At 41.0% G+C, this 16,861-nt stretch overlaps 2 protein-coding genes across 3 annotated transcripts in view; one reads left to right on the top strand and one right to left on the bottom strand.

Moving 5' to 3' along the window:
• Positions 1-1,105: 1,105 nt before the first annotated feature.
• On the top strand, positions 1,106-10,034 carry paqr3a (progestin and adipoQ receptor family member IIIa). Its single transcript, XM_037099299.1, has 8 exons — positions 1,106-1,298; positions 2,075-2,306; positions 2,817-2,979; positions 4,099-4,254; positions 7,783-7,980; positions 8,387-8,477; positions 8,584-8,756; positions 8,948-10,034. The coding sequence occupies exons 1-7, from the start codon at positions 1,238-1,240 to the stop codon at positions 8,724-8,726; spliced, it is 1,044 nt and encodes a 347-aa protein (XP_036955194.1). The 5' UTR covers positions 1,106-1,237; the 3' UTR covers positions 8,727-8,756; positions 8,948-10,034.
• A 1,966-nt stretch (positions 10,035-12,000) lies between these two features.
• bmp2k (BMP2 inducible kinase) overlaps positions 12,001-16,861 on the bottom strand; it is a 45,328-nt gene continuing 40,467 nt past the window's right edge. For both annotated transcript variants that reach the window (XM_037097220.1, XM_037097219.1), the window contains exon 16: positions 12,001-15,774. In XM_037097220.1, coding sequence (XP_036953115.1) covers positions 14,339-15,774 — 1,436 coding nt within the window. In that variant the 3' untranslated portion in view covers positions 12,001-14,338. The remainder of the gene's footprint in view (positions 15,775-16,861) is intronic.

Below are 16,861 nucleotides of genomic sequence, written 5' to 3'. Positions count from 1 at the left end.
AGCGGGAAGACAGCCAGGAGACCGAGAGCTGTGTGGCCTGCATTAAACATGGGCCGCACCTGCATATCCCAGCATGCTTTTAGGTTTTATCATTTGAAAATTGTAAGACCCAGCAAGAAGCCCCACTGAGCAAGACAGAGACGCTTTAAAGCTGTTTGCACATGCCGGGATGTGCTCCTTGTGACAAGTAACTGAACTCAGCATGTGAAATGGTGGGTTGCCCCCTTTGAAATAATAGAGATGACTGTAAATTAATCGTATTAGCTGGCAGGTATTGATTGTGTACTGTCTCATAAATGCAGAAATTCCCAATTAACACACAAAATACTACCCCCCCCCCCCCCCCCCCCCCAAAAAAAAAAAAAAAAAATCACAAATAGTGATAATTCTACTGCTTAAAAGTGAAACTCTCACCAAAGTGCAACCAAGGCTGTTTCAAAACTTACTTTTTAGCTAACTCTGTGTACACAATGTTCTCAATGCTTGTGTTCATGTGTAGAGACCCTAGTGATACTATGAGCAAAGTTTCATGTTGTGTTGAGCCATTTTGCCATTTTAGCCATTTTGATGCTATCCCTAATTTGCCCCAGTCACTCCCAATGAAAATGAGTTTGAAAACAAAAATACAGTAAATCGTAAAAGTGCCTTTTTCGTCATGATTTTGCTTTTACACAAAGGTTTGACTCATACACATTCACAAAAAAAGCCTAAGTTGCATATTGGTAAGAGTTTCATTTTATAACAAAAAAACAAAAAAAACAAAACAACCACTGTTTAATGCAGTGTGTTGTTGTGGTATCTTACCAACAAGAGGTAACAATACAGCAAATTAAAGGAGGGTGGCATTATGCCTTAGTGACAAAACATTTGCATTATGCATTAAGAAGTTCAATTAAATGCAGGCTGCATCTAAATCATGTGTTGATGCACCTAAATGAAAAGGTTAGGCGCACCAGTGCAACCAGTGTAAAAAGTTTGTCAGTAGCCCTGCTACAGATAACGGATTGTACTTTCATTGTTTTGACAATATCGGACTTATTTTTAAGAATGCAGTTCCTGTGTAAATATGTCCGGTTGTTTCTATTGTGTTAGGGTTTGTTCTTTTTACTCAGGCAGTCTTTCGGCACAGTAGAGAGGTCCATTACTGATGACGTATGTGGTGATTTGGAAGATGTTGTAGCCGAAACTTCTAACCATTGCGTTGTGTTTTTAAATTAATGATAACATATGTTTACAAATGCGAAGCTCATATTATAAACCCCAAAATGGCACAAACTGCACATACACCAAATTGAAAGGTGAGTGTGTCCTTATTTTCCTCTAAACAAAGCTGCATGTTAGCTAGCCTAGCCAGCTCATACTCGAGCTGTAATTAGCCACTGGCTGCCAAACCGTTTAGAAAATTCTGACAGTTTAAGATTGACTCGGCCAAAGATAATATATTATACATGGTAACACTTAAGTAAAAGTGGTAAATGGTTCCGTTGGTTCTTCGGGCGTAGTCGGCTTATAATAATTTACAAAGCAAGCCCGTTATGTCAACAAAGTCATACTTTTACAATATGTGTTATAGTTGCTACCGCCGCCGCCTGTAATAATGTAATGTGCAGTAAGTCAATTTACATTAGCGAAGGAAGACTAGGAGCAGGATCGTTTGTAGAATTTTAAACTTTATCTATAGGTGTTGCTTGGTTATAGTGTGTTTTCTGGATTAAAGTGTCGACCCAGAGGCTTCTTAAACTCGTAAGTTGTGTTCTTTCTGGAGGCGTGAATGTTTTCCAGCACGCAAGGCCTAAAATTGCCATATTACAGAATAGAGTTTGGTATTAGTAGAGAGGTACACTTGACGCAGGTAACATAAGATCGCATGTAAATCGGTGGCTGCATGTCTAAAGAAACCAATTAATGTTAGCTAACAGATATTAGCTACTCTAGATCACACAAATAACACAGGTAAAGGCCCTCCAGTATCTTCACCTGTTGAATCCATGACATTATCAACGATAATTTAAGTCGCTTGCAAATCTGTTCCACTTTTTCTCAGCTTCAGGTCTGACTATTTTTTTGTTCTCAGCTTCAGGTCTGACTAAAGCAGACTCCTCCAGCTCAGCCATGCCTCAGAAACCCCAAAAGAGCGCACAGACATCACACTACATAGAGCTGGGCGGTTATCAATATTGGCCTGTGCTGGTGCCCCGAGGTATCCGACTGTACACCTACGAACAGATCCCGGTGTTTCTGAGGGAAAACCCCTACATCACAGATGGATACAGAGCTTACCTGCCCTCCAGACTGTGCATTAAAAGGTAAGAAGCAGAGAACAGAACAGGGGATCAGTTGCATTTTAATACACAAGATTTATTGAATGTAGAATCCAAGGGTGCATAAATATGGCTCAGATTATGAGCAGTCCTGTCGCTTGATAGTCTTTGTGATCATTAATCTATAGTTACTTCATTATCTCTCTCCTCAAGGAGGTAAAAGTGCAGAGTCAACTCCAGAGGTCTGCTCAGGGATTGTTAATTAACTGTTTGCATATTTCATGCAAAGAAATTCATTGCAGGTTTTGTATTTAAGTCTCTCATTTTGTCTAAGTTCATCCCCACAAATACCATACAGATTGGATTTCCTATTTGCCTTCTTGGATGGCATAATTTAATTGATGGAAAAACTAAATAGTTATGGATTAATTATGGATATGTGAAGCACCAGAAAAGTGAGAGTTAGTCCATAGTCAAAGATGATTCTGAGAGTATGGTGACTTCTGTCATTTTTATCTGAGTTATTGTTATAAAGATTGTGAAACCTCTGTGCAGCCTCTTCATCCTGTCCAATGAGACGGTGAATATCTGGAGCCATCTGTTAGGCTTCCTGCTCTTCTTCTGTGTCGGGGTTTACAACATGGCCACGGTGCTGCCGGCCGTGGGCGCCTCTAGAGAGGACTACGTGATCTACTCCATCGGGCTCTTCTGCTTCCAGGTACAGGAACACATTTTCCATTTAACTTCAGCCATGAGAGTTGGTAGAAATCACTGATTAGAATTCTATCTTACACTGTGTCTAGTAGAAAGTCATCTACCGATATGTTAGAAAGACTGATATTACAGTAAGACTGAGTTGGCATCTATAATGTCTCTAGTTCATGTCATGTTAGTAAATCCATCTGTATGAACTATTTTAGAATGCAAAAGCCAGCTCAGTAAGAGTGCCTCTCCTTAGTCAGCTATTCTCAGATGTTGAACATCTTGTTGGGTCAGATCTGCACTGTTGATGCTGCCAACAAAGTATTGCTCAATTTAGAGACAAGAAACGGGGAGTGAGTGAGCCAGAGGTGTCACATCATGTTCTAGTTTAGCTTCTTGGTGTGAATTCTTTACATAAACAGTCTTTTTGATAAACCAAATCATCATTTTAAATACCTAGTCTCACCTCTGGAAATATTGTGAGAGGTTACACATTACAAATTGTTTTATTTATCTGGTTTAAGTTACAGATTTTACATTTAAGTATCTTTCTAATGACAAATCATCAACTCATACATGTTAACTCTTTGAGACCAAATTCTAGCAATTTGTTGTTCAAGTAATAAGAAGTCATGAGGATTCACTGCAAGTTATTCCAGGTCTGTTTCAGTCTGTCATCTTTATATTTAGCCAATATTACCTAGGCAGGGCTCAATTATACATTATGTAATATGTTCCAGGCTCGATAACATCAAGCTTCCTCCTTGTGTTGAGCAATGTGGTGATTTCAAATTAGCCAAATATCTTGGAAACTGAATATGTGGCAACTGCATGGTGTTACCTTAATCTGAGTGGATACAGAAGGACATTAGACCTTATCCAAAATATTGGCAGTTATTGTCAACAAATGAAAAATAATCAGTCCAGCAGTTGGCTGGACCAGGCTTGACAAGCAGAGTCTTCAAGTCCAATTTAAAAAAATCAGAGTCTATTGAAAAAGGCTTAATTTTGAAAGGAAACGGTTAGGACACCTCTCGTTAAACCATAAATATTTTTCTACTTGTTATCTCGCTGTGCATATCACATCACTTGCCGTTGTAATGCCCTACTCTCCTCTGGATGTCTCCGTCTTCAGCTGTGCATGCTGTGTTCGGTGGGTTATCACCTGTTCTGTTGCCACCGCTCGGAGAAGACCAGTCGCCGCTGGATGGCGCTGGACTATGCAGGAGTTTCCATCGGCATCCTGGGCTGCTACGTCCCCGGGGTCTTCTACACCTTCTACTGCAACGATGTAAGTTCGTCCTTGGCCCGCGGTCCACTTCTACGACTGACTTATGCCAGTGGTAGTGATGTTGTTCCCTTTATGTTGACAGCGAGGATGGTAAGATTCACAGGCTACTTCACCCTTCAATGCATTGTATTATATAAGTTAGACTTTATTCATCTCATGCAGGGAGATTAAGGTATCAGCAGCAAGAACAGATGCATTGTACATAACTTACACAAGTGAAGCACCAAGTAGGAATAAAAATAGAATGTACTAAAAACTATACACACCTGACAGATAATAATAAAAGTGTGTGGAGACAAAAGGATAGTCAAAAAATCATGAAACAAGGAATTTGAAATAGATAATTAAATACAGAAGTTGCACTTGAACAAACATTGTTTTGTTTCAATTTTTCTTATTGTCGTTTGCCACAGTATTATCAGCATTAGCTTTAATATTTGTGCAATGGATTAGAACCTTTTTTTAGCTTCCTGAGCTTGACTTTAATTTAACAAGTTTAATGTGCCACTGTGTTTTCATTTGCCAAGACTACAGCAAAAATGATACAATTTTCTCAGTTAGGGATTCAACAGAAAAAGAATTGGGCAAGGTCAAAGTTAAAAACCCCAACCAGATTAGTCATTTGCTTTGTCAGCTAAACCCTTATCTATTTATGTGGCACCACAGACTCTCTCTGGAATTGCATCCAGAACATCGGTTTAAATCCTTAAAAAAAAAAATCCTCCATAACTCGATTTCGCTTTGGCTCAGTTTAATTGTGAATGGCTTATAATCGGGCATTCACAGACCAACAACAGTTCCACTGTTTCACATTCTGTTTCCATATATCTCCTCCTCTCTCCACAGTATTTTCTTTTATCTGCTTCTCTTAGTATTTCTTCTCTGTGCTCTTCTATGAAAATCTTTCAGGCCGCTGTGGCTCTGACTTTTGTTTTCTTGTGAAGCAATAAATCTGTAGTACCAATTCCAGAACAAGACTACATTTGATAAGTTATCTACGCAAATTGGAAACAATCCTGCCAGACACTGTGGTAGCTGGGGCAGAGGAATCATGTTTTTTAGGGCCATTTGAGCCATTTCAGAATTTATGAGTTGATATTTAAGTAACTTGCCCAAAACCTTAACATCTGCATCCATCTCATCCATGAGATCCTGCTGAAAGCTTTACAAAGAGTAGGTGGATTTCCTGATGAAAATGTAATTTGTCAGACTGCTATTTCCTGTTTCATGAATAAACGTTTAAATAAAACAAAACTGTGATTTAGAGTTGAAATGATCTAATCAAAGAATGAGTAACGTAACATTAACAAGTAATGTTGATGTTACAGTACAGACACATTTGAGTTGATACCAAATAAAGCTGCATGGATTAGTGGACTGAAAGAACAGTAATTCCCACCTATTTTGATAACTGACACATTGTTTTTTATATTTCAAGCAGTTGCTAGTTCTAGCATCTTAAAATGTAAGGATTTGCTGCTTTTCTTTGCCATTTATGATTGTAAAAGAAGAGTATTTGAGTTGGGGAATGTTGGTTGGATGAACTAAGCCATCTAAATAAGTCACTTTGTGCTCTGGTAAATTGTGATGAGCGTTTTTTACAATCTTTTGACATTTCATAGACTAAACAATCAGTTAATCAGTAGTTATGATTCTTGCAGCCCTGGTACCAAGACAGTATTGAAACTGGATACTAAGCATTATTTGCCCCTGATATTGTTGAGAATTAGAGAATCAAGGCTTATTTTACTGTCAAATACATTACAAGTTTATGCACATTATAGATAATGTAAATATGTTAATGTGAGCTTCCCTGCACAAGTCGCAGATTTAACGTCAGTCCTCCCTGGAGACTCTGAGCTCATATCCTGGACCTGAGAGGCATTAATTGAATAAAGCTGAAGAGGAGCCCACAGTCTGGCTCTGCTCATTGACTCATTGTTCCTGGTGAATAAGCAACGCGACACCTTTGCTGCGCTCGCCGTTTGGAAAACAGCCTCTGATGACACAAGCCTGTTCAGTTCCTTATTCCAGCCGCCCACAACCATGTTATTTTTTTTTCCCTTTCTGGTTGCTTCTCATCTTTTAGTTATTTTTTTATTATTTTTTTTTTACTCCTGAAGTATTTGGCTGTGCTCCTTACTGTTCGCTTTCCCCCGCATATTGGAAGCGCCGGGTTATTTTGCCCCCAGAACGCAGCTGAAATCTGCTCCAGCCCAAACCAGATGGCTGCGTTCACGGAGCGGTCCGTCACTCCTGTTCCCCACCATATGACGTTCGCAAGTCTGGGAGCTGTCTCAGCGAAGGGGGCCCCCCGTCCTTGCCAAGACTAGGGCTCCGCTTCTGGGTGGCTCCACTCCTGTGGCAAGCCAAGTCCCTAAAGAAAAACTGATTTTTTATTTTTTTATTTTTTTTTTTATATTTAGCCATTCAAACTCTTGTCTCATCAAGAGTGTTTTAGAAATGCAGATTTGGAGGAGAGAACATGGTGTCTGCTAGGAGACGAGCTTAAAAAAATTGGCTGGAGCCGAGCGGGGCCTTGTTCCTGGTGCAAATTTATTCACTGTGAAATTCAGCAGGACTCGTTACATGAGGACGTGTGACTGGACGGAGGCCTACATCCACACAAATGGACAGAAGGGACTGAGACGTGGCTGTCCAGACTGCGCACACTTACTTATAGAAGTTTAAGTAACAGTGACAACAGTATATTTGGATTATGATCATAAATATGTTAGCAACACAGTTGGAAACTGTTTTTAGCACATGTATAGTTGTTCACTTTATTATTGTTTTTCAGGAAGTTTGTTATATCACCGTATGCAAATGACATTAAGACATACATGAAATGGTAGAGATCAGAAAACCTGAGGTGTTAATTAAAAAAAAAAGTGGGAAAAAATGAAAATGACAAAAAAAAAACCAACACAACAAAATGCATAGTCTTTACGTAGTTTTTCTACTCGCTGTCTGAAACCCAACGATATAATCAAAGCAGCAAATCTTTCATTTGAGAAGATGGAATGAGCAAACATTTGGCATTTATGATGGATGAATGACACCATTCTGTGGACTGATTAACAATTGTTAATTGTTCATGTAAATAGCTTAATTCAAGATTCAGTGCGGTGGACAAAAGTACTAAATGTTTTCCCATCATGTATTTGTATGTTACTCTGTGTTGCATGCCCACACATTAGCTGATAGAAAACATGGTCAGCAGTCCAGTATTCAAAACATGCAATCACGGAGTGTTGTACATAGCATGGTTGTTTCTACTTTTAACACATTAATTATTTTCTTGTTTGTTTGAAAGGTTTTAGTTTGAATGCTTGTATTGTATCGGATAATATTTTCTTTATCCTCCAGGGACCCTGCAGAAACCTGTAGATAGAAAAGAAACTCACTTTGTATGAAAAGTATGAAGTCGTAGTGAGGTGTCCGCGTGTCACTGTGAACCTGGAGGGAGTGTGTGTTTCTGACTGTGTGGATGGTGTGATTTAACCTCTGCCTCTCGTGTCCCTGCAGTACTGGCGGCAGGTGTACCTGGTGACTGTCCTGGCCATGATCCTGGCCATCTTTTTTGCTCAGATCCACCCTCATTACCTCAGCAAGCAGTGGAAGCAGCTGCGCTCGCTCATCTTCTGCTCGGTGGCCGGATACGGCCTCATCCCCACCATCCACTGGATCTGCCTCACCGGAGGCTTCTCCTCAGAGCTCGTCCAGGTTAGGAAACGCGCTCCGTGTTGTTATAATAATCATGATGTTCTGGGCTTGTGTAAGTGGTTACATTTGATGTTGAGCTGTGTGAAGCTTTAATATTTTCAGTTAAACTGCTGAAGTTAATTTTTATAGAGGAATGGGTAATATCACTGCTTAAATTCTTCCTGCTGCCATAATATTTGCGCAGTTTTCTTGTCAAATTTTCCTCACAGATTTAGTGTCAGTCTGCATATTAAAGATCTTGCCAGACATCATGGTGCTGAACCATGCCGCTCTAGTAAATGTCTTTGTCATTTATTCTAATAACTCACTCAGCAGCAATAGGATTGGTTGTTTTTAGTTGTTGTTGTCTCATAGCCGTGTTCATTTTTCTCCAGACATCAGTTGAATAAATATTTCTTCTCCTCAGGCTTTTGTTCCTCGAATCCTGGGGATGTATTTCATTGCTGCATTAGCTCTCATTTTCTACGTTTCAAAAGTCCCAGAACGCTACTTCCCAGGTGAGGCTGCTTTTTGACTTTCACTGTTCTTCAGAGCAACTCACTCTGTTCTTTCCATGCAATTTGAAGTGATCAACATCATAATGCTAATTTCCTCCTGCTGCAGGTCAGCTGAACTACCTGGGCTCCAGTCACCAGGTGTGGCACCTGCTGCTGGTGCTGATGTTTTACTGGTGGCACCAGTCATCAGGCTTCATCATGGCGTACAGACACAGCCAGCCCTGCCCCGACACCTCCCAACACGTCTAGGACGCTGCTCTGCCACGCCACGACTCTGTTGTAAGCTCCACTTTACTCTAAAGCTATATAACATTTTGCCTCCAGTTGTCTTCCAGGCTGTCGCAATTTAAATAAGAGTAAAAATGATTGCGATGTTAAAGGGCATGGAAAAAGGAAAAAAAAAACATGATACATTTAATATTTTAATTACTCTGTCATTGTTTAAACCTGTTTTTTTTTTCTGTGTTTAGGATGGTGAACAGCTGCAGTGTGTTACAGCATGCACCGGTGGAAGACATTAGGGACAGGCCATCAGTCCATCTCAGTGTCAGCACAGTCGGACACATTCTTACCTGCAAGTGTCTTCAGTCCACCTGACCTGTGAGTCTCTGTAAACAGGAATCAGACCTGTGACCTCCAGGATGAGAGGCGACATGTGTGGATTGTGTGTTGTTCAGATCAAACAGGACCTCTTGAGCGATTGGAGGTAAACAGTCACAGTGGTTCAGTATCATTTTTACCACATTGCCGCCAACAAAACACAAAGTCTGCAGTCAAACTAGAATATCTCACACATTGTAAAAGCCCTTTTCATTTCAAAAACTGGCTCAAATCTACAAGGTTGGCAAGAGATCACACATTACTGTAAGTGCCTCTTAATAAAACACCATGTAGGTCTTGTTAAATTAAATTAACTTTTGGCCTCCTTCATTAAGGACTCACGTAAACTGACCTTAAAAAGGGAAAAATGAAATGTTGTAGGTGTTGGTGTCACCACTCTGCACAGTTATGCTAAAAGTATGTGTGTAAGTGGGTAAACATCTGTTTACTGTGTTCAGCATTAAGGTCTGCTGAGTCCAATCATTTCTTCCTCTACTTCCAAAGTTTTTTTGTGGTGAAACTGTGAGCAAGTTTCCAAAAAACAAGCAAAACTGAACAAGTATCTTTCAGCACAATTCATGTTTAGACAGAAAAAACCAAAGAGACAGAGCAACTGCTCAACATGTTCATCGTACTTTCTCATTTTGTCTTTCAGTGTGTGCAGCATTAGTGTTTTCTGTTTCTTGCTGCCAAGTAAGATACACAATGTTTCAGTCCCAGGATGATCAAATGTATTTACTCTAAATACAGGTACTATAAAGACTTTGAATGTGTTAGTACATGATGCTCCAGGACCTAATGATTTCTTTCTTTTTATGTTGTGTCTGCACTCAAACTGATACGTTTTAGAGCTAAGCACAGTTTATCACAAAATATTGTTTTAATGTAATTCTTCTCCCTCACATCTCTACTGTATTATGTTCAGCCCTGACTAGTAAAGGTTAAGGTGTATCAAAAGGTTGAGTGATGAGATTTTGGGGTTGTAGAGGAGCAGCTCAGCCTCTAGGGGTTGCCAGTGAGACTTGTAGACCTTGAAAACTGTGTCCCAATTCTGAACTTTAAACTTAAACTGATGTAAGGTAATGCTGAGAGTGCATTACTTAAGCAGCTTGTACGTATCAGTGTTGAAGCACTGCACAGGCACAAGACTGTGTGTGTGTGTGTGAGGGGGGCTGGTACTTTCATTGTATACTCAGAATCATACACGTGAGCAGGGAGGGCCGACATCAACTCAGCTTCCAAGGACTATTGTCATGTTTTGTACTTGGAGTCAAAATGTAGCATGACCATCCACAATTTCTGCTCATCATCAGTGAACACACAAATCAATTTATTCACTCTACATGGGGGCATTTTCAGTTTTACTGTAATCGATGTCAAGTTAAAATTAGTTTGAAATTGGGACACAGTTTATTGTCTAAAGATTCAAGCACTTTCAGCAATCTGTATCTACTGTTATTGCATTGCAGTTCATGTTACAACTGCAGCGTGTTCCTGCACTGTGCAGACTCTAGACTTAAAGGTTAGACTGCTTTGTCTGCCTAAACGGCCGAGAGAATCTTCAGTGTTTTCAGACAAGAGAGCCCGCAACACTTTTTCTTGAGCTCATTTAGGGTGATGTGCAATGTTAAAGGTTAACTGTTGTTTTTTGTTTAATGTCTTCATTCCAAAATGCAACACATCACTTCAAACTGAAAACATAGAGGTTTAAATTCTAGCAAATGTTAGAGTTTAGTAAGTAAAGAGTCTTAATGCTTCGAATATTAATGCATGTCCCATTTGCATTTTTTTTGTCATCAGTGAATTACAACAGGTAGTGGTCTCATTTTGGGATGAAAGTCATTTGTTGTCTGTGTGATATTTAATGTTTTGAAAGGGATAGTTGGTGTTTTTTGAAGTGGGGTCATATAAAGTACATATCTATAGTCGATCTGTTCCCTACTGTAATCACCGATCAGCGCAGCCTCAGTTTGGGTAAGTGGAGAGCTGCTCCAGCCCAGACGCTCAGCTTTGTACACCTAAAACAAGGCTTATCTTAAAAAATCTATAACAGTTCAAGTATACCTTGTAAAGGGAAAATTCACACCACTTTACATCGCCGTCAGACCTACCTTTCTTTTAGCACTACATTTTCTCAACCGTAGAACCTCCGTATCCCTACGCATTAGCGCAACTGGGCTACGGGCGATCTGCAAAATACAGTGCGAGGCCCAGCTGCTCGACGAGAGGTTTACTTTCGATAAAAACAAAACTTAACAGACTGTCGAACCTCCGTATCCCTACGCATTAGCACAACTGCGTAGGGATACGGAGGTTCTATGGTTGACAAAAATGTAGTGCCAAAAGAAAGGGCAGTCTGACAGTGATGTAAAACGGTATGAATTTTCCCTATACAACATACACTTGAACTGTTAGTTTTTTTTTAGGTGAGCCTTGTTTTAGGTGGTTAAATTTCACATTTTCTCTGGACCCTGTTCACTGCAGTACAAAGCTGAGCGTCTGGGCTGGAGCGGCTCTCTACTTCTCCAAACTGAGGCTGCGCTGATGGGTGATTATGGTAGGGAACAGATCGACTATAGATATGTACTTTATATGACCCCTCTTCAAAAAACATGAACTATCCCTTTAAGTTGTAGACTAAGTCAAATGTTCTATGGTGTTACAATTTCAGATTATTTTTGTTGTTCTGTATTTAAATTATTCACCATGAACCTGCTCTGTACTGTCTACATTTAGTCTTTGTTAAGCTCTGAGAGACATCAGCTGTGTGTCTAAGACCCGTTTTGTAGCAATGGAAATTTTGTATCTTGACTTTTCATACCTGAGCAATCAAACTGCTGAACTTGATTTAAAAATAAAATTAACCATGCTCAAAAAGTGCATACATCCGGATTGTTTCAGATTCCACTTAACAACATCCACCTCACGGAGATGACATTTTTTTATTGCATCAAACAGCAGTATAGTATGATAAATACAATATAAGGTTTACCCTTGTGAAAAAAAGATGGAAAGTAGTTGTATCAAATGGTTCCACTGGTGAAAACACAAAAACTTGCAGGTTGAATTCAAACAAATGTGCCAATGGTTGTGTAGGTATATGCAGTGCTTGAGGCGGTCCATGTAGAGCACACAGAGAACTGGTTCATGGAAGAGTTCAGCGCTGAGAAATGGGTTCATGAAGACAAATGACCTGATTTCATATCACAGATTTCTCCTTCAATGGTTTTTCCCTTTATGAACACGTCAGTTCCCATTCTGCGGTGGAAAGACACGTGTTGAAGAGTAAAACTGGTGATAATCCATATTTATAGTTGTTATTGTCAACAGTTAACATGGAGAAGACCAAAACTGATTACAGACTGATCCTATGGATAAGTATATTGTGTACTGAAGGCTGATAATCTTATTCCTCAGTGCCACAAAGGAAAAACTGCAACTGCATTTTTGGCCATAAACTATTATAAACGCATGGATGAGCCGCTCTGTTGCACTGTTTGACATTGGCATTGAACACACACAGTGAAGTCTAAAGCAACTCAGTTCGACACTCATCTGCTGCAAGAAATGCTTGTTAAGGCACGAAATGTGGATAAATCCGCAGCTGAAAATAGTCCCCAAGGAAAGAACTTTTTGCTGTGGTTTGGGTCAATGATTGATGAAAACTAAAGTGACCAGATGCTACCAAGAAACTACCAAGCCTCTTTGTTTTGTTTAGTTAAAATATGTATCTGTCATCTGTTTTCAAAAGAATAGTTTGACATTTTGGGGAGAAAAAAAAAACATATACATGTTGTTGCTAAGAGTTTAAAAAAAAAGATAGATACCTGTCTCACATCTACCCTTTAGGTATGAGGCCTTAGACAAGCAGGCAGTTGTGTTTAACCAAGCGTAAGGACCATGAGCAGGGGGAAAAAAGCAAGCCTGGCTCTGTCCAAAGGTAAAAAATGTATTAAATATTGTTTGTTGTAGTGGCTTCAGAGTGGATTGTGAGTTAAACTATTTCTTGTCCGAGCACAGTGACTTCCTGGCATGATTGTTTTGGTACAGTCTGACAAAACAGGGCTGTTTCCCAGCCTTCAACCAACCCATCTCCCAACTATGAAGTGAATTATTATGTTTCACAAAATGTCAAACTGTTCCTTTAAAGATTTACGGCTTCAGTAGGAACCAGTGGGCCCGAGGCTGAGAGCCCCAGGCAGGGAGGGGAAATCATACAGTACTGAGAGAGGGCCCAACACTGCTGGGCGCACTCTGGGGTTTTGTTGACAATAATAAAATATACGGAATACCGCCAGCCTTATCCTTTAACTGGAGCTGCAATTCCCATTTATTTTTAAATATTAATTATTCTGAGACTTTTCTGACGGCTAATTTTAGGAGCTCAGAAATGAGGGCTACAGGCTTGTGGGGCTTCTGTAAACACAAACCCAGACGAGTGATCTAATGTGGCTTTGCGTTTTATTTCGTCCTTATTTCTAAGAGAATGTGCTGAGCTGTAACTTAATACAAAAGAAAGTTAACAATACTTACAAAGAGTTTACTGCTAGAGCAAAACAAGAACAGTTAAGAGCCTAAATTTCAACTTGACCGAATTTAACAACTCAATCTCCTTTAAAGGAAGAACTACAGAAACTGATCCCTTCTAGTACTCAAAGTGTAATGCAACATAATTGACAGTCACGTTTGGCTGCGGAAAGACTACTGTGAAATTATGCATAGAGAAGGTCTAATAAGGACAAAACAAAGTGTTTAAGGTCGACTCCCAAACAATTCCACGGCACGAAAGGCCGACGCAGGCCGATTGTGCCGTGGTTTCCTGAGGTACTGTGCAGCAAGGCAGAGCCCAGCTCAGGTAAGGCTTTGTGGTGCTAAGAAAAAAAAAAAAAAAAAACATTGGCAGATCAGAAGGCAGGCCATAGAGCTTGTTGCAGCAAGTCACGCGGTCAAACGCTAAGCTTAAAATCACATTACAATTTTTCGAGTGGGTTTTCCATTTCTCCCAGTTTTTTTCTTTTACAAGCGTTGCAGCATTAAAGGCTTCTCAGCAAACAGATACAGCTGAAAGATATGTGGAAACATCACTCGCACTCCACAGGATTTAGGTGTATTAAAAGGTTCTTTAAAAAAAAAAAATAAGAGTTAGGACATTGTTAGCTTGTCGTTTCATGATTGGTTCCAAGCCACAAAAAAAAAAAAAAAAGCAAAATGCTTGAGGGTTATTCGACAGCAAATGGCAAAGTGGGAAGATGCAACAAAAGTCACTGCTTCGAGGGAAAAGGAGCAGCTCCGAACGGGTCGAGCTCCAGCGGCTGTGAGGGCGGTGGTGGCTGCGGTGGTGACTGAGGTCCACTGTGGACAACCATTTCTGTGAAGGGCACCGCCCCGAAATCATCCATGATTCTGCTTTCTCCGAGAGCACTGTGAAGAGAACCCGTCCAGGACTTGCCATTGGCTGTGCTCATGTCGCTCTTGCTATCAGCGAGTCCTTGATACTGACCGTGCCGGCTGCCGTCTGGAGGATGGAAGGGTTTGGCTCCAAACGGGTCTAAAAGAGCCTCTTCTACCGGCAGAGATGCTCCTTTGTCTTTCCCTTCCGCCATGGTTATATCAACGCTGATGTTCTCTTTAGAATCGGAGGTGCTAAGGAACTCGTTGCTGCTCTGCGAGTCCCTCCTCCCAACCTTCTTGTGCCTGCGGACTCGCTCAGGTGTGCGGTAGGTTGGCTTGTTGGTCTTTCGGCCTCCGGTCGGTGTACCGTGGTGCCGTTTGCCGTTGCTGCCGCACGCCGAGGCCTCCTGCTTGGTTTTTCTCTGGCGTGACGACAGCTTCTGGAGGCTGCGCTGCTTTAGTCTCTGTTGCTGAGGGCTGGCTGACTCCTCATAAGACGTCCGGAAGATATCCTCTGCACTTCTAGAGGTGGTGGGAGGTGGTTCGGTGGGGCCTGGCTGGAAGGGAGAGAAGCCAAAGATGTCGATGCCCTCAGGGGAAACGGGCGGTGTTTGGCCCATGGGAACGTCACTGCCGCTCTTGCCCGGCTTTGAGAGGTTCCGGCTGAATGGCGCTTTGGTAAAAACATCGAACTCATCTGCAGCTTTCTCCTCATGGCTGACTTGCCTGAAAGGCGCTTTGGCAAAGATGTCTGTGCTTTCTGGAGGCGGCTGGACAGGCGAGGCCCCTCCAAGGAAAGGAACGGCACCAAAAACATCCACATCATCCACAGCTGGAGCAGCTCTCACTTTACTGGGTGACTCTGGCGGAGTTATCAGAGTCATGCCAGAATCCTCCCGGGGACTCCTCCTGGCAGCTGCTTTAGCAGCAAGAGACTTCTTCGAGCGACTCTTGACCCTGCTGGGATCGTAGTCCGAGTCAGAGCTGTGCTTGTCTTCGTCCTCCTCTCCTTCTTCTTCAGAGTCCATCAGCAGAGGCCTCTGTCCTAAATTCTCTGGCTCAGTGTCATCACCGTGCTCACTGTTCAGGCCTTCTTCCTCCTCCGGCTCTTCGTCCTCGCTGCTTTTCGGCGAAGGAGGATCAGACTCAAAGTCACTTTCAGACTCTTCACCTGGTCTGTTATTGCTCTTTTTGCCTGGTTTGGGCTCTTTGACTGATGCTAGCTGCAGATCCTCTGCAGCAGTTGATGCAGGGTCAGGAACAATGAGCTCCTCAGTGGTCTGCTCGGTGTTTCTCACATCAGTACCTGCGGACACAAGACACAAATCCAACAGTTAAAGAAGTTTTAATATTCTCTTAAATGTGCATTTCAATTTTTAACCTCCAGCCGTTCCAGATGTAAGTCTGATGGTAGAAATAAGATGTGTGACAGAAGAAGAATCGTGATGCCAAGATTACAAGTTTTCATTTCCGAAGAACATCTTTGGCCCTTTTGACTTCTGTTGGATGTATTACTGAAAGCAGGATTACTTGGTTTATGTTGGCATGTCCACAAATACAAATCCCAACAGTTGGTCCAATATTGAAGCAGAAGGAGGAGCAAAGGAGAAATCACAAAACTCAATATGGTCTAAAAGCTGCTCTGACTTCTCTTCTCTGACCCTGCAATAAGAAGAGCCGGCTTAGAAGCAGAAGAAATAACGCCCAGCTTTTCAAGATTCATGAAGTTGCTTTTAAAATTAAATCTCCCGTCTCTTGTAATAGATTTAAGCTGTCCGTCACGTCCTTCAGACCTTAAAAAGAAGCCTTTTCTGCATTTACTACTTTTTACTTCTGCATTTCTATAAATTCTTATGCACAATTGGCATTTGCTGAAAAACTTCGAGCCTCGTGTAAATTTATTTCCAAGACATTTGCATAATGACAACTCAGAAATTAGCCTAATTAGCAAGTGGATAGTCTCCAATTATATTCAAAATAAAGTGTGCCATACACAATGAGCCAATTTATTGTTCCCCATTAGTGGAAGCTCCACATTAGAAAGCAGAGAAAGGGACCCCCTGCTGTGAACACGAAAATGGAAACCACTCCACGTCTTCAACAATCCAAACTGGCAGGACGTGATGACAGATTCGCCAAAAAGCTTTGTTGTTTTTTTTTTAATAAATGCAACAAGACCACAATAAAAGATTCTTTAAAAAAGGTCTAAAGAATAAAACAAAGTAATTCAAGAAACACGAGGTGCGCTACATCTGTTCGCTTCACCCGACTTGTTCCAGATTATAACTTGTAATCATGTTCACCTCTCGGAGCGAGACAATCTCACACCATCTCAACATCTTTAATCACGAGAGGAGATGACAGACTGACACACAGATTTGTTTTGCCGATGT

Source organism: Acanthopagrus latus, chromosome 5 (assembly GCF_904848185.1).
Source record: "Acanthopagrus latus isolate v.2019 chromosome 5, fAcaLat1.1, whole genome shotgun sequence".
Classification (NCBI taxonomy): domain Eukaryota; kingdom Metazoa; phylum Chordata; class Actinopteri; order Spariformes; family Sparidae; genus Acanthopagrus; species Acanthopagrus latus.
The sequence above is the reverse complement of the archived record's forward strand: the minus strand, read 5'-3'. Positions and strand labels throughout refer to the sequence as shown.